This window comes from Selaginella moellendorffii, unplaced genomic scaffold, assembly GCF_000143415.4.
Source record: "Selaginella moellendorffii unplaced genomic scaffold, v1.0 SELMOscaffold_60, whole genome shotgun sequence".
Classification (NCBI taxonomy): Eukaryota; Viridiplantae; Streptophyta; class Lycopodiopsida; order Selaginellales; family Selaginellaceae; genus Selaginella; species Selaginella moellendorffii.
In genome coordinates, this window is record NW_003314321.1 from 192,295 (window position 1) to 214,992 (window position 22,698).

Consider the following 22,698-nt stretch of genomic DNA (forward strand, 5'->3'; position numbering starts at 1 on the left):
GCAAAAAAAAGCCTAGGAGGAACTGCAAAATATAAGTAAACGATGTTGTTGGAATATCATGGCTAATGACCGGGTCTCGAGTCAATTTGGGTGTGGATTGTTTCCAGGAAGGTCCAGTTCAATCTACCTGTCGTCGTGCTATAACAAAGTTTGCTTTAGATCTAGACATGGAGGCCAAGTTTTTGATGTTTCTAGGATCCGTCTTGTTAGAACACTTCGTGCTACTAGTCCGTGCTCAGAACACCAACATTGAGGCTGCTGGATGTGACCGACTTGCAAGTGCAAGAGATTGCAAAGCAGGCCATCTTGAATCGCGCGAATGTTTGTGGTGAGGGTCACATTCTAGATCATGTCTATACAAACTTGTGTCATGAAGTCTAAGAATGATTGCTGTGCAGGGAGTCTATCGACTTGCTTGCCAGAGACTTGCATCAGGCAACCCTGCAGGCCGCAGTCCCGGGATGAGATCCAGAAGCTCTCATGCATGGGGCTTGCACAGCTTCGGGAAATGGAACATGTCGCTACGTTAGCGTGTCTAGCGAGAAATCATACATCAGGTTGGTTGTCTCACATCTTTGCTAGTATTTTCTTTTGAGATTTCTTAAAACGTCCAGGGTCTCACCCGAGCTGGCTTCCGAGACTGATACTGCTGCGGTCTTGTGCGCTCAGAAACCTCTTGACCACAAATTACAACAGGCCTGCAACAGCACAACGAATATCTAGGCATTGAAGGCTATTTATACGTTTATCCAAGCCAGGTACAAAGTTTTCGTCTTCCATTTGATTTTAATTCATGAAAGGCATAAATAATCTACAGGACTATGCAGACAACGAAAGATGTAACACATATGATCCGAGACGCAGGCCGTGGTACTTGAATGCCTTCGCAGTTCAGAAATCACTCTACATTGTTTTGGACAAATCGTTGTCCATGAGCAATCTTGTTGGACCTTTGTCATCCCAAAGCCGTCTGGCCGCTGCCAGAAGCGTTCTTAAGGCACTCCTGGACACTCTCACGAATGGAGACCAAGTAGCAGTGTCAACGATTAGTGGTGAACCTATTGCCGCTCCAGTAAGATCTTCTAAGTTATCATTCTTCTTAAGGCTTTGGTTTTGCAGGTTTCAGCCTTGCTTGAAAACCTTGTAACATCATCCAATGCTCTTGGTATTTCGTCCCTCAAGGATGCCATAGCCAAGGTCAAAGGCGACAATTCACCCAAGGATATCAAGAAAGGTCTTGCTGCGGCCCTTGATTTCTTCAATTCCAGCTCTAACTTAAACGTAAAGATCATCCTCTTTCTTTGTCTGTCACTAACAGTGCTCGTAATGTAAGGTAATACTTCTCTTCACGGATACTTCAGAGATTTGAATCCACTCTTTGCACAACTCAACGACAAAGGTGTTGTGGTTTTTTCTACAACGATGCCACTTTCCAGCAGATGCAAGATAACCTCAACATGACTTACGAGGCTGTGAAAGACGAGAAAAATCCCCTGCTCAACATTCGGAGCTACTTTCATTACATCGCTTGGCTTCGCTTTGTTGCCGTGAACAAAAAGCCTACGTGGGTGCCTGTTTACGTTGATGCCGCCGAGCTTGGAAACGTGACGAGCTCAATATTCCCAGGTAAACCGGAGCTCCTTTTCTTGTCTTGGTCCTTTGATCATCTGACTACTGCTGTAGCGTTCGATGCAAATCAGCGTTTGATCGGAGTTGCATGCATTGACATTATTGCCGAGAAGCTTATCAGCAGGCACGGCAGCGCTGTTGTTCAAGAAGCAGTGTCTAAACGGAGCTTCCATTCTTCAGAGAATGTGAAGCCTCTCCCTCTCACTCAACCAGTTAAGTCCACAAAACCCCCAGTTTTTCAACTTATCGCTGACATTACCAGTAGGTCTCGAATGCAACCATTATCAACTGTGGTTTTACTGGGAAGCTGACTCCCATTTGCCCGCAAAGAGATTTTTCGACACCGATCACAGAGTTCATGTGCTGTGGCGATTGTGCTGTTTCCAGCACCAATTCTTCGAAGACTTCATTGGCGGTTGGTGCCATTGCTGGTATTTGCGTGGGAGTTCTTGTTCTGGCTGCCGCTGCTGTAGTTCTCTACTGTAAGTGCTGCAAATCCCCCTCGCCTACCACGAGTGAAACTCTCATCGGGGCTGAACAAGAAGTGTGGGTGACTGGCCCATCGCCGCAGAGGTCGCCTAATAACACAACTGATTGAAAGAGAGCCTTGCTTCGTTTACTTCATTTACAACTGAAACTTGGCCCAGCCTGCGATTAAACTCATCAGCAACAATGGACAAGTGAATGAACAGTCTAGCCCGGTGTCCAAAAAAATGTAGAAATGTAGTCAGGAGATGTCATCATCAGCCTTTGGGCGATGGTTGGCAATACGTAGAAGTCCACACGGTTTAGGATAGCTAAATATCAGATAAAAATCAACACGATGGTGGTTCGTGCTTCCAGGAACCAACGAGGGCTTGATAAAATCAACGCCACCACTTTTGCAGGTTTGAGCGAATGGAGAGCTCCCTCTTGCTTAGATCCGCCTTTTTAGGAGTCTTGTCTTTGCTGCTAGCAAACGCTCAAGATAACATCGAAACAGTGCTGAACGAGACCGACTTCCAGGTCCAGCAAATCGCGAATCAAGCAATCTTAAATCGAGCCAATACTTGTGGTAAGCTCTTGAACCTCAAGCTCAAACAACTTTGTAGAGTATTGTCACTCCAGGAAGTCTATCGGATTGCTCACTCGACACTTGCAAAAGGCGCCCTTGCTGGCCGCAGTCCAAGGATGAGATCCAAAAGCTCTCTTGCGTTCCAGTATTGCGCAATGGAGACTGCACGTCTCCGGCAAATGGAACTTGCCAGAGCTTAAGCGTTTCAACTCAAAAAACATACCTCAGGTATCTGGCTTGTCAATGTACAGCTTTGACTTGAGATGTTGCTATGATCATCTAGAGTCCCACCCGATCAAGACCCGGAGAAAGATCGAGATTTTCAGACGGTCTTGTGTGCTCAAAAATCTCTAGACAAGAAGCTACAACAGGCCTGGGATAACACGAAGAAGTTTTCCCTTGGCTGGGCTTTCTTTGGAGGGATTGAAGGATACTTGTATGTTTACCCGGGCCGGGTAAGTGTACAATAAGCATTTCTTCCCTGCAAGCGAGAGTTTATGTCTTTATATTGACAGGACTATGTCGACAGTGGGCAGTGTGATCTTTATGATCCAAGGCTCAGGCCATGGTTTCTCAATACTTTGGCGGTCCAAAAATCGCTCTACATTCTCTTGGACACCTCCACTTCCATGAGCAATCCCACTGGAGTTTTATCCTCCCAAACCCGCTTTAATGTTGCAAGTAACATCATTACGCAGCTGCTAAATACCCTCACTAATGGAGATCAAGTGGCTGTGTCAACGATCGGTGGTGAGAAAATCGGAGCTCCAGTTAAGTTTTCATCAGAAACTAGGATAATTTCTGATTATGAGGTTCTGAATTCCAGGTTTCCGTAGTTCTTGACGTCCAGGAAACCTCTTTGTATCTGGCTGGAATCTCATCCCTCAAAGATTCCATAAGCAACACAAGTGTTACAAACTCAGCCAGTAACATAAAGAATGGGCTGCAAGCAGCACTTGATTTCTTCAACACCAGCTCCAACTTGAATGTAAGATGCTTTTCGTGTGATAATCACAAGAAATCACATTGGTTTCTTCAACTTGGCAAATCCCAGGTCATAATCCTCTTCACAGATGGACAGTTTGTCACCCCTGGCAATTTCAACTTCACCCAACTGAGCCCAGTTTTAGCACAGCTGAACGCGAGAAACGTTGTGGTGTTCGTATACAGAATCGGGTCCTTCACGTCCAACGATGCCACTTTCCAGCAAATGCAGAGCAGCCTCAACATGAGCTACGAGGTCATCAGTGACGACAAAAACCCACTGCTCAAGATCCACAGCTACTTCGACTACATTGCATGGCTTCGCTTTGTCGCTGTCAACAAGAAACCGATTTGGGCGAGTCTGTATGCCGATTCTGCTGGCCTTGGCAATGTCACAACTTCCATCTTTCCAGGTTTGTATAGTACTATTATTTATTCCTCTGCTTATTTTAATTGCATGCAGCTTTTGATGCAAATCAACAGCTGATTGGAGTTGCATCGATAGATGTTCTTACTGATAGGCTTGTCGCGGAGTTTGGCCAACCTACAGTTGAGAAAGCTATATCTGAACGATCACACTTTGTTCCTTCACTGCAAAAGCCACTTCCTCTCGCTCAAACAGTTACGTACAAACTTTTGGAACTTCTATTTTGCTTTTTAGATTGAGAGAACTTTGATTTTGCAGCTCTCCAATGCGACCATCAGCTGTGACTTCCGCGGGAGCCTGGCTCCAATCTGTCCAAGAGGCGACTTTACCACGCCCATCAGGGATTTTATATGTTGTGGAGCTTGTGCCGCTACAGCCAGTGCTCCTCCTCCTCCTCATCGTTCCCCAAAGAAGCCAACGGGTAAAGTAATCGCTGGTATCGCTGCGGGCGGAGTTGTCGCCGCTTGTGCCATCTTCGTTTCCGCCGTGTTTTTGTGTCGTAAGTGCCGCAAATCTCCAACTGAAAGTGATAATGACCAACCTCAAGAACCGGACTGGTTGGAACCAACGAGATCTCCTCTGAAACAAAACTTGTAATCTTATTCCTCGGACTCCTTCCGATCTCCAAAACTCGTCTTTTTATATACATACTTTCGCACACAAAACAAGAGCTTTGCTTTAGAACAGAAAGAAAAACTTGAAACACTTACACTACCACGAAGAAGAAGAAGAAGCTCTTCAGCTCAAGGGGCCGCCATGGGCGATCGGGGGCGGAAGCTCCTGCTGGATGTGAGCGATGCGAGCGGTTGGCCACTCGAGTGACATCTTCCGCAGCGGGCTCTGGAGGTAGACGGCGGCTTTGCGCTTGACCCACTCGGGGTGCTCGATCTCGAACAGCCTTTCCCGGAGGTCGCGAGTGATACTCACGTTGGGATGGGCTACGTGCTCCCACCAGAACGTCCACACCCCCAGCCCAATGGCGAGCAACACCATTCCCGCCAGAGGAAGCACCGGAAGGAGTTCTCTGCGAAGGATGTCAGTCGTTACCATCTTCATCCCGTTTTTCCTGCACGGTACCTGGTACACTCTGTGCAGTGGATCCACCTTAGAGGAAAACGAAAACAAGAAAGAAAACTACCTTCCGCGCTGATGCAAGTATTCGGATGCTGTCTGCCTGTTCATCACACCGGTGTAAGGATTTGGAACAACGTTGTAACGGTGACGCTGGTGATAACGGTGTCCAGTTTTAACTGAGTGCTGACGTGGCAAGTGGGCGAGCGAGGGTTCTTGGTTGAAGAGGGAGGATGGGAGGAGAGAAGTGATGGGCGCTAGATGTGAGCGCACAGGTGTGTTCTAGTGGTTCAGAAGTGGATCTCTTTTGGTTTCTCTGATTTCTTTGCTGGTGTCCATGAATGGAGGCGGTCCCTGTTTAGACCGCTACAACGTCTATGAACAAGACCCTGGTCATCCTTATCATGGTATCGGAGCACTAGTTTTTCTGGGATGGCTTCAGACAAAGACGTTTTGGAAGTTTTTGATGGCAGAGATTTCCATGGATGGCGAACTCAGATGCAGTTTTTCTTCATGGAGAAGAACCTTTGGCGGCAGCGACAGAGGTTGCACCCGAGAAAGAGTGGAACAGACAAAACACTCAAACACTTAGAATCCTTGGACGCGCAGTGGGAAGATTTATCGGTGTCACCTTGACACGTCCCTGACAGCCAACAAGAATTGGGAAGCACTAAAGACAGTGCTTGGCCGAACCAACAAGACCAATCTAATTGAGATGAAAACCAAGTTCGGCAGCATGGTCAAGAAGAAGGATGAGTCCATTCAAGATTATGCAAGTCGTTTGAAGGATACAGCGAAGCAGATCGACACTCTTCAATCTCCCACCAAAGTGGACGACAGTGACCTTGTCACAGTGTTTCTCAAGGGCATTCCAACAGCGTTTCAACTTGCTGCCTCTGGACATGTGGCCACCAAAACAGGTCGTTAACGAGATGTTAGCACTGGAAACCTTGCTAGGAGGATCTCAGTTTCTGGAAGAAATCCCTCGCGATTTGGCTATGTTTGCTGGTTCTAAGGCCAAGGTCTCAATCTGGGACAGGCTAGGGCCGCGCCAGGAGGATGCTGCCAAAGAACGCAAACAAGAAGGTCAAAACGAGCCAAAGAGAAACAAGAAGCGCAAAAATAACGGTCTCTGTAATATCTGTAAAAAGCCAGGACACTTCGCCCGGGACTGTACAGATGACGCGGCCAAGATCCGGAAGGAAATCAGGAAGGGGAAGCAAGTCTCCAATTACACACGAGCAGAGCAAGACGATGTCACAGATGGTAGCTTGTTCATGGCTCAAGCTGTAGCAGAGTCAAATTCCCTTGCACCCAACACTCCAAGAACAGAGGTGATCTGGATTGACAGTGGAGCCAATCATCATATGACTCATCTCCAAAGCCTTTTCTCGCATTTAGAAGACGTTCCAGACGGGAAGCGAATTTACCTCGGCGATGACTACTCACACAGCGTGTGTGGAGTTCGAGGTTCGACTTGCCACAGGACAGGTTGTAGCAGTCAGTGGAGTCTACTACGTTCCTGGTGTCAAGATGACACTCTTCTCCGTTGGAAAAATCACAGATCGTGATTGTGAACTTCTCTTTTCCAAGACGCAGTGCACTATAATGTGAGGCGAGTCAGTTATAGCCAGTGGGAGGCGTTATGCTGGCCTTTACCAGCTGAATGCAGAGGTGGAGTATCCAGTCAAGCCTAGCGAGCAACTTCGTCCTCAGCATGCGGTTGACCTCCAGACATGGCATCGCCGGCTTGGTCACACGAATTACCAGGATATTAAACAACTTGCGAGTTCAGGCATGGTTGACGGTCTTCACATCACTTCTCAGAAGCTGAGGTTTTGTGAGCCGTGCGTTCTCGCAAAGCAGCACAGATTTCCTTTCAAGGCTGGTGCTGCTACAAGAGCTACCGAGATTTTAGAGCTAGTCCACTCTGACGTGTGTACGATGCCAGTACTTTCTCGAGACAAGAAGGTCTATTTTGTGACCTTTATAGACGATTATTCCAGGGTGATCGCAGCAAAGTTTCTAGCTCGCAAATCTGAGGTGATCAATGAGTTCCAGTTTTTTAGAACTCGAGCAGAGTTGCAGACCCGCAAGAAACTGAGGAAATTTCGAAGTGATGGTGGTGGAGAATATGTCTCTAAAGATTTTATCAAATATTGTGAAGAAGCTGGGATTGAGAGGCAGTATTCAGTTCCAGATACACAGCAACAAAATGGCACAGCTGAGCGAGCCAACCGAACGCTCCAGGAAGCAGCTCGCTCCTTATTACGAGATGCTGGTTTGCCCGAGTCCTTTTGGTGTGAAGCTGTTGCAGTCGCAGCTTATCTGCGAAACCGTCAGATCACATCAGCAGTGAGCGGCGAGACACCATTTGAGATTTGGTATGGCAGAAAACCGGATCTCAGCCATCTTCGAATTTTTGGATGCATAAGGAAGCATCGCACCAAGCTTGAAGATTGCAGCGTGAAGGCAGTTCTAGTCGGCAACAGTGATCACATGAAGGCCTACAAGCTCTTCAGTTTGTCCTCATCCAAGATCTTCCACAGTCGTGATGTGATCTTCGATGAAACACGGACGTATGCAACCAGAAATCTCCCGTGCGCTCTTGATCTTCCAGTCAACGGTCAACGGTTTATGGTTCTTGACAGTGACGAGGTAGCGCAACTGCAGCTCCAGCAGCAGAATCCAATCAGCCCGTCCCTATAGACGCAGCGGCAAGTGATGCTGAAGCGAGTGGGAGCTCTCAACCCATCAGCAGGAGGTATTTTTGGCACGGGTGGGAGCGACACTTCAGGCCAGAACGGGACGTCTCCTCCAGTCGGCGGAGAGATCGGCTTAAGTGGGAGTACTCAGCCTTCACCACAGCCAGTGCTTAGACGGTCTACTCGGATCCGCACACTCACAGAAGCAGGGGCACAATTTCAAGAACGGCTTGACTTTCAGACTGCCCGCCGAGCTTCTCGGCAGCAAGCTCAAGCTAGGGGACAGCTCCAAGTGGTTCCAACACGTTCTACTATGCAGCAGCTCCTCCAGAAGTGCAACAGGCGTTTCTGGAATTACCTTCTCCAGTTTTCCAGTTGTTATTTTCTCAAGGCCAAGATATCTTGGTTCCCAAGAAGTTGCGTGAGGCACTCTCCAGTCCTGAGCGTGAGCAGTGGCAAGCAGCAGCAAATTCTGAGTATTCGTCTCTCATGGAGAATGAGACATGGGACCTGGTCGATCTACCTCCTGGAAGGAAACTGGCTTTTTCGAATCAAGACTGGAGCTGATAAGAAACTTCTCAAGTACAAGGCAAGACTTGTACACAGGTTGAGGGCGTGGACTACAATGAAACGTTTTCTCCAGTGGTGAAGATGGCCTCTATCCGCTTGTTACTCAATCTTGCAGCCCAGCAGAATTTAGAAGTGGAGCAGCTCGACGTCACCACAGCGTTTCTCTATGGCGATCTTGACGAGGAGGTTTATGTCCTTCAGCCAGAAGGATATGTCATCAAAGGCCAGGAACACAAGGTGTGCAAGCTTAAGAAGGCTTTATATGGATTAAAGCAGTCTCCACGGCAGTGGTATGCGAAGATGAACATCTATCTACTCTCCATCGGTTTTGTGAGTATTTCAGCATATTCTAATGTTTATCTTCGCAAGTCAGGTACAATATATATTTATCTTGCACTCTATGTAGACGATTGTCTACTAGTCGGTCCAACTCGCATAGCTTTGCAGCAGCTCAAGCGTGAGCTACAGGCACGATTTAAGATGGTGGATCTTGGACCAATGAAATATTGTTTGGGGATCGAGATTATACGCGACAGGCAGGCTGGCATCATACAATTATCTCAGCAGAAGTATGTTGACGATATCTTGGAGAGCTTTCATCTTGCTGAGCTGAATGAAGCGTCAATTCCTATGGAAGCCGGCCTCCATCTCAGAAAAGATCAAGTCCCACAAACAGTCGAGGAATGCGAGAAGATGCAGATACCGTACCGTCAGATGGTTGGCAGCTTAGTCTACCTAATGGTCTGCACACGGCCAGATTTAGCTTTTGCAGTGGGAGCAGTGTCCCAGTTTCTCGAGACTCCAGGACTTCCTCATTGGTTAGCAGTCAAACGTATCTTTCGCTACTTAAAGGGGACCAGACATTTTGCACTCACGTACTCCAAAGTCTCAGCAGGTATGCAACTGTTTGGCTTCACGGATGCTGACTTTGCAGGCGAGGTTGAGCAGCCGAGATCCACCTCAGGTTATCTTTAGTCTCGGCAGCGGCGCTCTCACATGGTGCAGCAAGCGACAGTTAATTATAGCGTTATCGTCGACCGAAGCAGAGTATGTTGCAGCTACTCAAGCAGCTAAGGAATGTTGCTGGCTACGACAGCTCTTGGACGGCATCGGCTATTCTCAGCTAGGGCCAACAGCTATCTTTTGCGATAACCAGGGTGCTATCGCACTCATGGGCGCGCCAAACATATCCAGGTGCAGTTCCATTATATTCGAGATCAAGTGTGTTTTGGAGCTCATCCATTGTGGAACAACAGAGCAGGTTGCAGATATTTTTACCAAGGCGTTACCTCCAGCTTTGTTCCAGCGACACGTACACGCACTTGGCGTGAGAGAGAGCACCTTAGTGTTCGAGTGGGAGTGATACGAATATGCTGGCATAGCATATTCTCCAGAGCTGTCTAGAGGCGCGGTAGGCAGTTAGGGGACACTAGAGAGAGTAGGGTGTGTTTTTCTTTTGTAGCCTCTTGTGATGAACAAGACCCTGTTCATCCTTATCAGTCTTCAGGGCGCTTGATCCTCGTACTGGTAGCAGCATTTCTCCAGCTCGGAGCCCCCGCTGCTGCTGGACTCTTCTTGGCAACACCACGGATCAAACGCTGCATCACAAACACGCACACTAAAAAGGCTTGGTAGAAACTTACACTCGCGAAAACCTGCATCATCTCTCGAGAACAAAGCAAGGCAAGCTCCGGTCCTTAAGAAAACAAAAAACAGAAGTGTTAACCTGGCTATAAATCGTATCCCATTCTCGTCGACATTTGTCCCGCAGTGATTTGTAAAAACGCATGCATTCGGAAACTGATATGTTCTTGGGTGTGTTAAAATACAACAGTGTCTAACATCGTCCCGAGACAGAACTTTGTCTCAAATAGCTGCTTTAACAACATCTGAATTTCACCTGGAACTTCCATTCATAAGAAAGATCGGCTTGTTCTCTAGACAAATTTGGAGTTATAAGCAATCCCTTTCTCCTCCAAAGTAGTAGCACTCGATTAGACCTGGATTGACAACACAAAACCAAAATAGTCGTGCATTGTCAACTCCCTGCAAGCCATGGAACTCTTTACAGTTCTTCTATCGCTATGATTTACTACGAGCAACTGTACAAGAGATCCCGGTTGCTGAATAAATCTCCTAAGTGCGTCTTTCTTCTCTCAGAACCCGGCTTGTTGTCCAGAAATCTGTAAAGTAGCATCCTATGTCCCGCATTCAAGCCCGGATTGGTCTAGCCGCAGCCATGGCAAAAAAAAAAAAAAGCCTAGGAGAAGACGAGAAGACGTGGGTGTGGAACTGCGTCATCAGAGGCTACGGCATGCTTGGCCCAGTCAAGTGCGCTCGAGAGGCATTTCTGCAGTGTCCAGCTAAGAACTTCCTGAGCTGGAAGCTCCTTGCTGACGCATATGCCCAGAAGGGGCATTACGGGAAAGTGCTAGAGATTGAAGACAAGATCCCGGCTGTGATGTATCAGCTTGCTCCGCCTCCTCCTCCTCCAGCATCCATCTTTGATGCTGTTTCTCTGTACCAGAAAGGCAAGACGTTGGCAGCATGAACTTCTTCAAGTGTTTTGCCATGAGGAAAATAGAAGGCAGCTTCTTTTTTTGGCATTGGGCAACCCTAACTAAACGATGGGTTGGAAGATCATGGCCGGTCTCAAGCCAACTTGGGTGCGGATTGTTTCCAGGAAGGTCCAATTCAATCTACCTGTGTCGTGCTATAACAACATTTGCTTTAGATCTAGACAAGGAGGCCAAGTTTTTGATGTTTCTAGGATCCGTCTTGTTAGGACACTTCGTGTACTAGTCCGTGCTCAGAACACCAACATTGAGGAGCTGCTGGATGTGACCGACTTGCAAGTGCGGGAGATTGCAAAGCAGGCCATCGAATGTTTGTGGTGAGGGTCACGTTCTAGATCATGTCTATGCAAACTTGTGTCATGAAGTCTAAGAATGATTGCTGTGCAGGGAGTCTATCGACTTGCTTGTCAGGCTGCAATGCAGAGGCAGTCCCAGGATGAGATCCAGAAGCTCTCATGCATTGGTGTACATCAGAATCTAGCTTGCACAGCTTCGGGAATGGAACATGTCGCTACGTTAGCGTGTCTAGCGAGAGATCATACATCAGGTTGGTTGTCTCACATTTTTGCTAGTATTTTCTTTTGAGATTTCTTAAAACGTCCAGGGTCTCACCCGAGCTGGCTTCGGAGACTGATACTGCTGCGGTCTTGTGCGCTCAGAAACCTCTTGACCACAAATTACAACAGGCCTGCAACAGCATCTATGAAGGAAAGGCACTTTTCGGAGGCATAGATAATCGACAGGACTATGCAGACAACGAAAAATGTAACACATATGATCCGAGACGCAGGCCGTGGTACTTGAATGCCTTGGCAGTTCAGAAATCACTCTACATTGTTTTGGACAAATCGTTGTCCATGAGCAATCTTGTTGGAACTTTGTCATCCCAAAGCCGTCTGGCCGCTGCCAGAAGCGTTCTTAAGGCACTCCTGGACACTCTCGAATGGAGACCAAGTAGCAGTGTCAACGATTAGTGGTGGACCTATTGCCGCTCCAGTAATTTAAACGATGATCTTCTAAGTTATGATTCATCTTAAGGCTTTGGTTTTGCAGGTTTCAGTCGTGCTTGAAAACCTTGAAACATCATCCAATGCTTCTGGCATTTCGTCCCTCAAGGATGCCATAGCCAAGGTCAAAGTCGACAATTCACCCAAGGATATCAAGAAAGCTCTTGCTGCGGCCCTTGATTTCTTCAATTCCAGCTCTAACTTAAACGTAAAGATCATCCTCTTTCTTTGTCTGTCACTAACAGTGCTCGTAATGTAAGGTAATACTTACAGTTTGCCAGCAATTTTAACTTCACAGATTTGAATCCACTCTTCACAGAACTCAACGACAAAGGTGTTGTGGTTTTCGTCTACAGGATAGGATTCTTCACCTCCAACGATGCCACTTTCCAGAAGATGCAAGGTAACCTCAACATGACTTACGAGGCTGTGAAAGACGAGAAAAATCCCCTGCTCAACATTCGGAGCTACTTTGATTACATCGCTTGGCTTCGCTTTGTTGCCGTGAACAAAAAGCCTACGTTGATGCCGCCGAGCTCGGAAACGCGACGAGCTCAGGTAAACCGGCGCTCCTTTTCTTGTCTTGGTCCTTTGATCATCTGATTACTGCTGTAGCGTTCGATGCAAATCAGCGTTTGATCGGAGTTGCATGCATTGACATTATTGCCGAGAAGCTTATCAGCAGGCACGGCAGCGCTGCTGTTCAAGAAGCAGTGTCTAAACGGAGCTTCCATTCTTCAGAGAATGTGAAGCCTTTCCCTCTCACTCAACCAGTTAAGTCCACAAAACCCCCAGCTTTTCAACTTATCGCTGACATTACCAGTAGGTCTCGAATGCAACCATTATCAACTGTGGTTTTACTGGGAAGCTGACTCCCATTTGCCCGCAAAGAGATTTTTCGACACCGATCACAGAGTTCATGTGCTGTGGCGATTGTGCTGTTGCCAGCACCAATTCTTCGAAGACTTCATTGGCAGTTCTGGTATTTGCGTGGGAGCGGCAGTTCTTGTTCTGGCTGCCGCTGCTGTAGTTTTCTACTGTAAGTGCTGCAAATCCCCCTTGCCTGCCACGAGTGAAACTCCCATCGGGGCTGAACAAGAAGTGTGGGTGACTGGCCCGCAGAGGTCGCCTAATAACATAACTGGTTGAAAGAGAGCCTTGCTTTGTTTGTTTCATTTACAACTGAAACTCAAAACTCATCAGCAACAATGGATTTCGTCCCTTAAAAAGCCAATGGAAGTGAATGACTGGTGTCCAAAAACATGTAGAAATGTCGTAAATGTCATCATCAGATGGCGTAAAAGTCCACACGGTTTAGGATAGGTTTGATATGGTTCCTAAAAATCAACACGATGGTGCTTCCAGCCTCCATTGCGGAATACTGGAAGGCAGAACTTCTGGAATGGTGCTTCCAGGAACGAATGAGAGCTTGATAAAATTAACGCCACCACTTTTGCAGGTTTGAGCGAATGGAGAGCTCCCTCGTGCTTAGATTTGCCTTTTTAGGTGTCTTGTCTTTGCTGCTAGCAAACGCTCAAGATAACATCGAAACAGTGCTGGACGAGACCGATTTCCAGGTCCAGGCAATCGCGAATCAAGCAATCTCAAATCGAGCCAATACTTGTGGTAAGCTCTTGAACCTCAAGCTCAAACAACTTTGTAGAGTATTGTCACTCCAGGAAGTCTATCGGATTGCTCACTCGACACTTGCAAAAGGCGCCCTTGCTGGCCGCAGTCCAAGGATGAGATCCAAAAGCTCTCTTGCGTTCCAGTATTGCGCAATGGAGACTGCACGTCTCCGGCAAATGGAACTTGCCAGAACTTAAGCGTTTCAACTCAAAAAACATACCTCAGGTATCTAGTTTGTCAATGTACAGCTTTGACTTGAGATGTTGCTATGGTCATCTAGAGTCCCACCCGATCAAGACCCGGAGAAAGATCGAGATTTTCAGACGGTCTTGTGTGCTCAAAAATCTCTAGACAAGAAGCTACAACAGGCCTGGGATAACACGAAGAAGTTTTCCCTTGGCTGGGCTTTCTTTGGAGGGATTGAAGGATACTTGCATGTTTACCCGGGCCGGGTAAGTGCACAATAAGCATTTCTTCCCTGCAAGCGAGAGTTTATGTCTTTATATGACAGGACTATGTCGACAGTGGGCAGTGTGATCTTTATGATCCAAGGCTCAGGCCATGGTTTCTCAATACTTTGGCGGTCCAAAAATCGCTCTACATTCTCTTGGACACCTCCACTTCCATGAGCAATCCCACTGGAGTTTTATCCTCCCAAACCCGCTTTAATGTTGCAAATAACATCATTAAGCAGCTGCTAAACACCCTCACTAATGGAGATCAAGTGGCTGTGTCAACGATCGGTGGTGAGAAAATCGGAGCTCCAGTTAAGTTTTTCATCAGAAACTAGGATAACTTCTGATCATGAGGTTCTGAATACCAGGTTTCCGTAGTTCTTGACGTCCAGGAAACCTCTTTGGATCTTGCTGGAATCTCATCCCTCAAAGATTCCATAAGCAACACAAGTGTTGGAAACTCAGCCAGTAACATAAAGAATGGGCTGCAAGCAGCACTTGATTTCTTCAACTCCAGTTCCAACTTGAATGTAAGATGCTTTTCGTGTGATAATCACAAGAAATCACATTGGTTTCTTCAACTTGGCAAATCCCAGGTCATAATCCTCTTCACAGATGGACAGTTTGTCACCCCTGGCAATTTCAACTTGACCCAACTGAGCGCAGTTTTGGCACAGCTGAACGCGAGAAACGTTGTGGTGTTCGTCTACAGAATCGGGTCCTTCACGTCCAACGACAGTGCCGCTTTCCAGCAAATGCAGAGCAGCCTCAACATGAGCTACGAGTTCATCAGTGACGACAAAAACCCGCTGCTCAAGATCCACAGCTACTTCGACTACATTGCATGGCTTCGCTTTGTCGCCGTCAACAAGAAACCAGTTTGGGCGAGCTTGTATGCCGATTCTGCTGGCCTTGGCAATGTCACAACTTCCATCTTTCCAGGTTTGTATAATACTATTATTTATTACTCTGCTTCTTCTTAGTAATTATTTTAACTTCATGCAGCTTTTGATGCAAATCAACAGTTGATTGGAGTTGCATCGATAGATGTTCTTGCTGATGGGCTTATCGCGAAGCTTGGCCAGCCTACGGTTGAGAAAGCTTTATCTCAACGATCCTTTCCTCCACAGCAAAAGCCTCTTCCTCTCGCTCGAACAGTTACGTGGAACTTCGATTTTGCTTTTTAGATTGAGAGAACTTTGATTTTGCAGCTCTCCAATGCGACCATCAGCTGTGACTTCCGTGGGAGCCTGGCTCCAATCTGTCCAAGAGGCGACTTTACCACGCCCATCAGGGATTTTATATGTTGTGGAGCTTGTGCCGCTACAGCCACTGCTTCTCCTCCTCCTCCTCGTCCCGCAAAGAAGGGAACGAGCAAAGTAATCGCTGGTATCGCTGCGGGCGGAGTTGTCGCCGCTTGTGCCATCTTCGTTTCCGTCGTGTTTTTGTGTCGCAAGTGCCGCAAATCTCCAACTGAAAGCGATAATAACCAACCTCAAGAACCGGACTGGTTGCAACCAACGAGATCTCCTCTGAAACAAAACTTGTAATCTTATTCCTCGGACTCCTTCAGATCTCCAAAACTCGTCTTTTTATATACATACTTTCGCACACAAAACAAGAGCTTTGCTTTAAAACAGAAAGAAAAACTTGAAAGACTTACACTACCACGAAGAAGAAGAAGCTCTTCAGCTCAAGGGGCCGCCATGGGCGATCGGGGGCGGAGGCTCCTGCTGGATGTGAGCGATGCGAGCGGTTGGCCACTCGAGTGACAACTTCCGCAGCGGGCTCTGGAGGTAGACGGCGGCTTTGCGCTTGACCCACTCGGGGTGCTCGATCTCGAACAGCCTCTCCCGGAGGTCGCGAGTGATGCTCACGTTGGGATGGGCTACGTGCTCCCACCAGAACGTCCACACCCCCAGCCCAATGGCGAGCAACACCATTCCCGCCAGAGGAAGCACCGGAAGGAGCTCTCTGCGGAGGATGTCGGTCGTTACCATCTTCATCCCGTTTTTCCTGCACGGTACCTGGTACACTCTGTGCAGTGGATCCACCTTTAGGGAAATCGAAAACAAGGAAGAAAGAAAACTACCTTCCGCGCTGATGCAAGTACTCGGATGCTGTCTGCCTCTTCATCACACCAGCGTCGCCAGTGTAAGGATTTGGAACAACGTCTTCAGGGCGCTTGATCCTCGTACTGGTAGCACCATTTCTCCAGCTTGGAGCCCCCACTGCTGCTGCACTCTTCTTGGCAACACCACGGATCAAACGCTGCATCACAAACAAGCGCACACTAAGTTAGAAAAACCAAAGGCTTGATAGATGATACTAACTTACACTCGCGAAAGCCTGCATCATCTCTCGAGAACAAAGCAAGGCAAGCTCCGGTCCTTAGGAAAACAAGAAACAAAAGAACTGTTATCCTGGCTATAAATCTTATCCGATTCTCGTCGACATTTGTCCCGCAGTGATTTGTAAAAACGCATGCATTCGAAAACGTGGTGCCAACCACAGTAAGGATAAAAAAGACGCACGTTAGCGAATCTTACTGTCACTTTCGCTTGAACTCTCCTGAAGACGCTGCTACTGGAAAAAAGGAAAAAGAACTCTCCCGAAGACGCTGCTACTGGAAAAAAAGAAAAAGAACTCTCTCGAAAACACGAGTGTCAATGAAAAGGCATTTATTTACCAGGCAAACATTTCTTTTCCAGACAAGCCAGGCATGATACGTAGACAATATACTACTACAACAAAAAGAGAATCACAAAAGTCCATACCGCAAACTTACTCGGCCCACCAGAGGGCGATCTGCTTGCGGCGCTTGATCTTCTTCTGGAGCTGGAGGAGACCGTAGAGAAGCGCCTCGGCGGTGGGCGGACACCCGGGGACGTAGATATCCACTGGGACAATCCGGTCACAACCGCGAACCACAGCGTACGAGTAATGGTAGTAGCCACCGCCATTCGCACAGCTTCCCATCGAGACCACCCAGCGCGGCTCGGGCATTTGATCGTAGACCCTGCACGTAGAAAACTATCAGTTGACGCAAGGAAAGAACGCTCAAGAACTTTGGAAAGAACTCCACACCGACACAAAGAACAATGGAGATCTTCACGACAAAGAACAACGAAGATCTTCACACCGACACAAAGAACAATGGAGATCTTCACGACAAAGAACAACGAAGATCTTCACACCGACTCAAGGCAAAGAGAAGGAAACTAAAAAGGAAGAGAGAAAAACCAAGTACCTGCGAAGAGCTGGAGCCATCTTGTTGGTGAGAGTCCCAGCCACGATCATGCAATCCGACTGCCTGGGGCTGGGACGGAAGATCATTCCAAACCTATCCAAGTCGTAGCGCGCGGCTCCAGTGTGCATCATCTCCACGGCGCAGCACGCCAGGCCGAAAGTCATGGGCCAGATCGATCCCGCTCGCACATAATTGATCACGGAATCGAGCTTGGAGATGACGAAATTCGCCAGGCCGGAGGATTCCCCGCTGCTGCTGGATGTGGCATAATCCGCCCTGCTGATCGCCGGCAAGCTGCTCTTGAGAAGATTTGACCTCGCCGCGGTGCTGGACACCGCCATTCGAGCTGCCCTGGGAAGCAGCGCCATAGCTGCCGCTGCGTTGAGAGGGAGAGGGCAAAGATCACAAACGATGCCAAGGCGATGGAGGTGCGTACCTCGAAGAAGACGGTGCGCTGCACAAACCCTAGCTCTCGTGTTTTACCCTTTAAGAACTCAGCCAACCACAACGCGCCACGTGTTCATATAGTTTTGTGCCCTAATTCCATTTTCTAGGGCTTCTGGGCAGGAAGGAAATGTATCATCCATCGCGCGGAGGCGTCCGGGGAGGCCGCGATCGTAAGTAGTCTATGCTTGATCGATCATCAATCTCTGAATTGGCGGTGGCGCAGAGTTTAATTGGGACGATGTCAAGGTCGATAAGCATCGAGAGAATTACCTGGGCCACAGCGTCAAAGCTCCAGTGGGACGCTGGCAAAGAGGTATCTATTCCATTCCACTCTTCCTTTGGCGATCAGACTCCTCCATTCCATTCCCATTGTTTCCTTTGGCGATCAAACTCATTCTTTCATTGTTTCCTAACTCTTCTCTCTTGATTTTTTTTTGCTTCTTCCAGGCAAAGATTTGACATGGTACGCAAAGGGAGGAGGATTGGCCGACGCTGCCGCGAAGGCAGAGATCGAGAGAATCAAAGCCGAGGAAGATCAAGCAATGCGCGAGGCCTTGGGCTTGGCTCCTACTCGAGACAAACGCAACCAAGTCAATCGTCTCGACAAACACGAGCTGGAGGAGCTTTTGAAGCCTGGAAAAACTGCCGAGGAGCTCTCCGAGACTTACACTGCAGCGGAACGAATCCAAGGACTTGGGTTTGGACCGTAAGTTTGCTCCCTACCCTTCTCGTGTCACGCGCTCACTGTCGGTTTCCCTGCGCAGTACAGCAGCAAGTAAGAAACAACGAGGCTACGAACGGGGAGAACAATTGGCGGGGATACAACCGGAGAAGCTCGCAACCAGTGAACCAGCTGCAACCTCTACAGATGGTGGCAAGAGGAGCAGCAAAGAAGAAACTAAGGAGCGGAGGAGGCAGGAGAAGAACGCTCGCAAAGAGGAGAGAAAAGCGGCTAAACTCGCACGCAAGGAAGAAAGGCGGCACCAAAAGGAGCTCAAGCGAAGATCATCCGGGAAAGACGAGGATCGAGACGAGGACGAGCAGCAGCACTCAAAGAGGCAGCGACACGATTCAGACTCGGATTAAAAGCGTGAGAAAACGGAGATAGAGAGAGAGAGAGGTACTTACTTGCTTCTTTGCGTTTATCAGCAAAACTTTGCGTTGCGTGATTTACTCAGAGCGATCGCTGCGCGCACGATGTGGGACCTTGAGTAAATCTTCTATCTGTAACGGCTGCTCGCTAGCTGGCGGCTGTGCTGCCGGTTACGAGGAAGACGAATGACATGGCTGTGGGCGTCAGTCCCGGCAGGTCTAACGGATGCCCCCACATTCGGCGACAAAACAAAACCCGACGCGGAGTGTCGTACTCCTTCCCCGGCCCCTTCCGTACGTGTTTGTTGTGCTTATCTTCCTATTATTCGCTCTTGTGTGCTCTTGTGTGCCATGGCAGATTATCTGAGGTCGTAGTACCAAGATCTGGAACACAGCTAGTCAGTAAAAGAGAGATTTTTAAGCATCAAACTGGGAGAATCTTACTCGAGATCGAAACCACCACCACCATGGTCGTTTGTCGGCACTAGGAGCTCTGCTGCGAAGGTAAAAAATTGAAGAATCGGCCGCACGCAACGCCATTTGTGAGAGAAGACCCCACACCGTTCTAATTCTGGTACCTGTTGCAATAGCGGGGTACCTTTCTCTGTCGCGCCTCTGTGGTTTCTGTCTTGCTTCTAGCTCGTCGTTCCTTGTTTGAGAGCACCAATGCATGCATCCAGCCAGCTAGCCAGTGTGGTTTTTTCAACGTTTAACTAGCACCACGATCAACACAGCAAGCAATGAATGAGCGCCCGTAAAGACAAAGAAAAAACAGAGCTCACTCACTCAATGTTTAGTCGTTCAGCGCAGGTTACCAACCTCCAGCACGCACATCAAACACAAGTCTTTTGTTATCTCGTAGAGCAGAAAAACACAAGTTACCGCTTGTGTCGCCCCGTCGGTTTGTTGTCTTAGCACCTAATTACCTTTGTCGCTGTCGGCTGTCTCACTATCGAATGAGATCACAGGATGGTAATCCGGGACCGATCGGAAAACTCGTAAACTTCTCTGTGGGAAAACGTATGATTAGTAGATGATCAGCCAAATGATAGAAAGAATTTCCACACCTACTTCGTTGGACTGGTCGCATTCGAAACCATGCTTTTCGCTTTATCGCAACCAACCTGAAAGTGAGATTTTTCACCCCTTTTTTCCACCATTTCCCTCTTTTTGCTTTTGTCCCTGCTCGCGTATGTTTGCTTGTTTGATTGTTTGCTTGCTTGATATCCCCCCTGCTGCAACTTTGCCTTTGTCTGTAAGATGATCCACCTGGAAGGAGGCAGCCAACTTAATCATCTCCTTGAATGTTTTGCGTGTCTTGTGGGACCTAGATTCGCCATCACCCCCTGTCTGAGGCGCCCGATTTCCTGCTTGATCTCTCCCTCGTCCCTGTGCCACGATTGGCTCTGCTTTTATGAGCAAAGGCCAGGATATAGGCACGCTCTTTTCTTGTGAGCTCCCTTGTTCCCACCTCCACAAGCTTATATATTTATCGTCTCCTGCTTTCGAGCACCCTGTCTGCTGCTACTCTTTCCAAGAACACTCTTGAAATTCCCCGCGCCAATCGCTAGAGAGAAGCTCTTGTTCTTGTTCTTGTTCGTTTGCCTTGTTTGTGCTTCGAGAGAACCTGGAATGCTCTTAAGCCTCCTGCATTTTCACGTTGTTTCCCCGTCTGACGGTATGGAGTACGGAAGAAATCTTCATAGGACCAGCAAAGGCTCTCACACCATCCTCAAGTCGATCTCTCCTTCTTCTTCGCCTTCTAGCAGCAGCAGCAGTAGCAGCAGCAGCACTAGTAGTAGCGATGGCAGTGATGGTCATTCTGAGCGTCCCCCAAGGCACCGCGTGCCGGTCATTAGAGTAGTTCACATCTTCAATCCCACTGTCATAAAGACGGACGCCGCCAATTTTCGATCTCTGGTTCAGGAGCTCACTGGCAGAAGTTGCAGCAACGATACCAAAGTCGGCACTGTTCGATCGAAGTCCCGGCAGAGCTGTGCTTCCGTCCCCGAGCCAGAGTCCAACAGAATCCTGGTGCCGCCTCATATTCTCAAGTTGTCCATGAATACGCCCCCAAGAAGAAATCCCATCTACATCCCAGAGAGGCTCGGCACTTTCAGCGACATCGACATAATGTCCAGCTTTCAAGAGCCCGTCATGGACTTGAGCAGTATGCTGCCATCTCTCGGTGGTATGGAGATCAACGACGAAGGCTTACCAAGATTTTCCTTTTGAGGCCCAGCTTGTGTCTGCAAGCACCGATTCACAGTCTCAGTCGGGGAGATATAGCAAAAGCTTAGTGAAAAATCTTTGCCTTTCTTTCTTTGTGTTTTTCCTCACCAGTTTTTGATCATAATGCAAAGTCAGCTTGCTTTCTGTTACGAGTTCTTCCACATTCGTATCATCTATAGTAAGTGTTAAAACAGAAGAGCTCATTAGATTCAAGGTTCAGCGATAATAAGCCATATGACGACTAGAAGCCCAAGGTGAGGCTTGAACTGGCAGAGAGGATTTCGGCCGAGACTCTCTAACCTTCCTCTCGTCTCTGAGCCATGGCTCGATAATATTTAGAAGGCTCGTAACGGAATCGCCAGTACTAAGAAGGTCAGAAGCCATGGTAAACCGCTCAAGTTTTCCATCAACCACATAGGCCAGGTGTGTTGCCCAGGCCTCCAATCCGTCAAAAATGTGTGTTGCATAAACAATGGTGCACCCTCTCTACATCCAAGCAGCCTCTCAGCCTCTAAAAAATTATCATCAAGATTTTGTGTTGCATACCTCTGTGCATTCCTCTATAAAAAAGCTCAGCAAGTCCATCCTTCCAACCACGTCTAAATCCACAGTGATCTCGTCCAGCAAGAGAACCTACATCCTTGATTATCAATGATTTGCGAGCCGAATCTATAGAAAACATCCCCACCTTATAAGGTCGCAGAAGCCCCATGCAAATTTGCACGCGGCGACGCTGACCGTCGGAAACTTTATGCATTTTCCACTGCAGGTTGATATCCAAAAGATCTATCAATCTTTGTCGTCTATCCGAATCGATTCCTTCGACTGCGTACAAAACAGGAAGAGTTTTGGATCGAGCCATCGAACAAAAAAGAATCCCAAAAGACACGATAGAACTTACCACCAAAGATCATGTGTTCTGCTGTAAAATCCCCTTGCAATGGCACATCACCCTTGGAGGAAAAAAAAAAAGAGCTTCTCAGGAAGGCCACAAGCTTACAAATGAGAAAAGAAAATACCGCTGAGCCGATAGGACGATTCCAAGACTCTCCGAGGTATGCAAGATCTCCATCGCATGTAAGCGCGGTATCATGGAATGCCGATCTTCCGAGCACCTGGACAACGTCTTTCCCACCGACGAGGTGCTTACCAGCGAAAATCCGCAGCAGAGTCGTCTTGCCTGCACAGATTTCCAGTCAAAATGTAGCTCACATCGATCACGCACCCGCTCCATTCGCTCCGACGAGCAGGCATCGCGTCCCAGGAAGCAGCGCCAGCGACAGATCCGCGACGAAGGGAGCCTGACCTGGGTAGCTGAATTGCAGCGCCCTCACCGACAATGCTGGCGCTGGCGATGGCGCCACTCCTTCGTGCTCCATCTCGCTCGCCCTGCCCTAAAATAAATTTGCATATTCTCATAGATGCTTTGTGCAGAGAATGTACGCTTCACATGGCAGGAAAGATCCCAGTGAGTGGTAAACCAGCTGGATCGGTTGAAATAGCGACGCGCGCGACGCGACCAGTTGTAACAAAACTCGAAGAAACATGACCGTTATCCTGACGTGGCGGT

At 48.1% G+C, this 22,698-nt stretch overlaps 10 protein-coding genes across 10 annotated transcripts; 7 read left to right on the forward strand and 3 right to left on the reverse strand.

The window, feature by feature from the left end:
- The first annotated feature begins 793 nt into the window (after positions 1-793).
- LOC112351321 (voltage-dependent calcium channel subunit alpha-2/delta-1-like) lies at positions 794-1,332 on the forward strand. Its single transcript, XM_024688981.1, has 2 exons — positions 794-1,072; positions 1,120-1,332. Exons 1-2 carry the CDS (start codon positions 794-796, stop codon positions 1,330-1,332), a joined length of 492 nt encoding a protein of 163 aa, XP_024544749.1.
- Positions 1,249-2,355, forward strand: LOC112351367. Its single transcript, XM_024689121.1, has 4 exons — positions 1,249-1,281; positions 1,334-1,626; positions 1,684-1,841; positions 1,895-2,355. Exons 2-4 carry the CDS (start codon positions 1,440-1,442, stop codon positions 2,225-2,227), a joined length of 678 nt encoding a protein of 225 aa, XP_024544889.1. The 5' UTR covers positions 1,249-1,281; positions 1,334-1,439; the 3' UTR covers positions 2,228-2,355.
- A 133-nt stretch (positions 2,356-2,488) lies between these two features.
- LOC9644302 lies at positions 2,489-4,790 on the forward strand. Its single transcript, XM_024689179.1, has 8 exons — positions 2,489-2,683; positions 2,737-2,911; positions 2,967-3,138; positions 3,199-3,453; positions 3,510-3,671; positions 3,738-4,080; positions 4,131-4,288; positions 4,353-4,790. The coding sequence occupies exons 1-8, from the start codon at positions 2,527-2,529 to the stop codon at positions 4,689-4,691; spliced, it is 1,761 nt and encodes a 586-aa protein (XP_024544947.1). The 5' UTR covers positions 2,489-2,526; the 3' UTR covers positions 4,692-4,790.
- Positions 4,791-11,388: 6,598 nt separating this feature from the next.
- On the forward strand, positions 11,389-11,861 carry LOC9644566. The gene is made up of 2 exons (XM_024689122.1): positions 11,389-11,563; positions 11,621-11,861. The coding sequence occupies exons 1-2, from the start codon at positions 11,389-11,391 to the stop codon at positions 11,746-11,748; spliced, it is 303 nt and encodes a 100-aa protein (XP_024544890.1). The 3' UTR covers positions 11,749-11,861.
- Positions 11,862-13,367: 1,506 nt separating this feature from the next.
- Positions 13,368-15,720, forward strand: LOC112351366. The gene is made up of 9 exons (XM_024689118.1): positions 13,368-13,428; positions 13,483-13,649; positions 13,703-13,877; positions 13,933-14,104; positions 14,164-14,418; positions 14,476-14,637; positions 14,704-15,049; positions 15,113-15,264; positions 15,319-15,720. The coding sequence occupies exons 1-9, from the start codon at positions 13,376-13,378 to the stop codon at positions 15,655-15,657; spliced, it is 1,821 nt and encodes a 606-aa protein (XP_024544886.1). The 5' UTR covers positions 13,368-13,375; the 3' UTR covers positions 15,658-15,720.
- Positions 15,721-16,771: 1,051 nt separating this feature from the next.
- On the reverse strand, positions 16,772-17,849 carry LOC9644304 (NADH-quinone oxidoreductase subunit B). Its single transcript, XM_002983939.2, has 3 exons — positions 17,794-17,849; positions 17,358-17,733; positions 16,772-17,126 (listed from the first exon to the last, which is right to left on the reverse strand). Exons 2-3 carry the CDS (start codon positions 17,723-17,725, stop codon positions 16,892-16,894), a joined length of 603 nt encoding a protein of 200 aa, XP_002983985.1. The 5' UTR covers positions 17,726-17,733; positions 17,794-17,849; the 3' UTR covers positions 16,772-16,891.
- A 50-nt stretch (positions 17,850-17,899) lies between these two features.
- On the forward strand, positions 17,900-18,981 carry LOC9644567 (multiple myeloma tumor-associated protein 2 homolog). Its single transcript, XM_002983808.2, has 4 exons — positions 17,900-17,974; positions 18,028-18,117; positions 18,252-18,510; positions 18,569-18,981. The coding sequence occupies exons 1-4, from the start codon at positions 17,932-17,934 to the stop codon at positions 18,888-18,890; spliced, it is 714 nt and encodes a 237-aa protein (XP_002983854.1). The 5' UTR covers positions 17,900-17,931; the 3' UTR covers positions 18,891-18,981.
- Positions 18,982-19,091: 110 nt separating this feature from the next.
- Positions 19,092-19,676, reverse strand: LOC112351365. Its single transcript, XM_024689117.1, has 3 exons — positions 19,475-19,676; positions 19,341-19,392; positions 19,092-19,280 (listed from the first exon to the last, which is right to left on the reverse strand). Exons 1-3 carry the CDS (start codon positions 19,570-19,572, stop codon positions 19,116-19,118), a joined length of 315 nt encoding a protein of 104 aa, XP_024544885.1. The 5' UTR covers positions 19,573-19,676; the 3' UTR covers positions 19,092-19,115.
- A 293-nt stretch (positions 19,677-19,969) lies between these two features.
- LOC112351364 lies at positions 19,970-21,142 on the forward strand. Its single transcript, XM_024689116.1, has one exon. The coding sequence runs from the start codon at positions 20,529-20,531 to the stop codon at positions 21,129-21,131; it is 603 nt and encodes a 200-aa protein (XP_024544884.1). The 5' UTR covers positions 19,970-20,528; the 3' UTR covers positions 21,132-21,142.
- Positions 21,143-21,307: 165 nt separating this feature from the next.
- Positions 21,308-22,530, reverse strand: LOC9644305 (ABC transporter I family member 21). Its single transcript, XM_002983940.2, has 6 exons — positions 22,354-22,530; positions 22,148-22,308; positions 22,030-22,081; positions 21,817-21,953; positions 21,675-21,761; positions 21,308-21,614 (listed from the first exon to the last, which is right to left on the reverse strand). Exons 1-6 carry the CDS (start codon positions 22,505-22,507, stop codon positions 21,345-21,347), a joined length of 861 nt encoding a protein of 286 aa, XP_002983986.1. The 5' UTR covers positions 22,508-22,530; the 3' UTR covers positions 21,308-21,344.
- Positions 22,531-22,698: the final 168 nt, after the last annotated feature.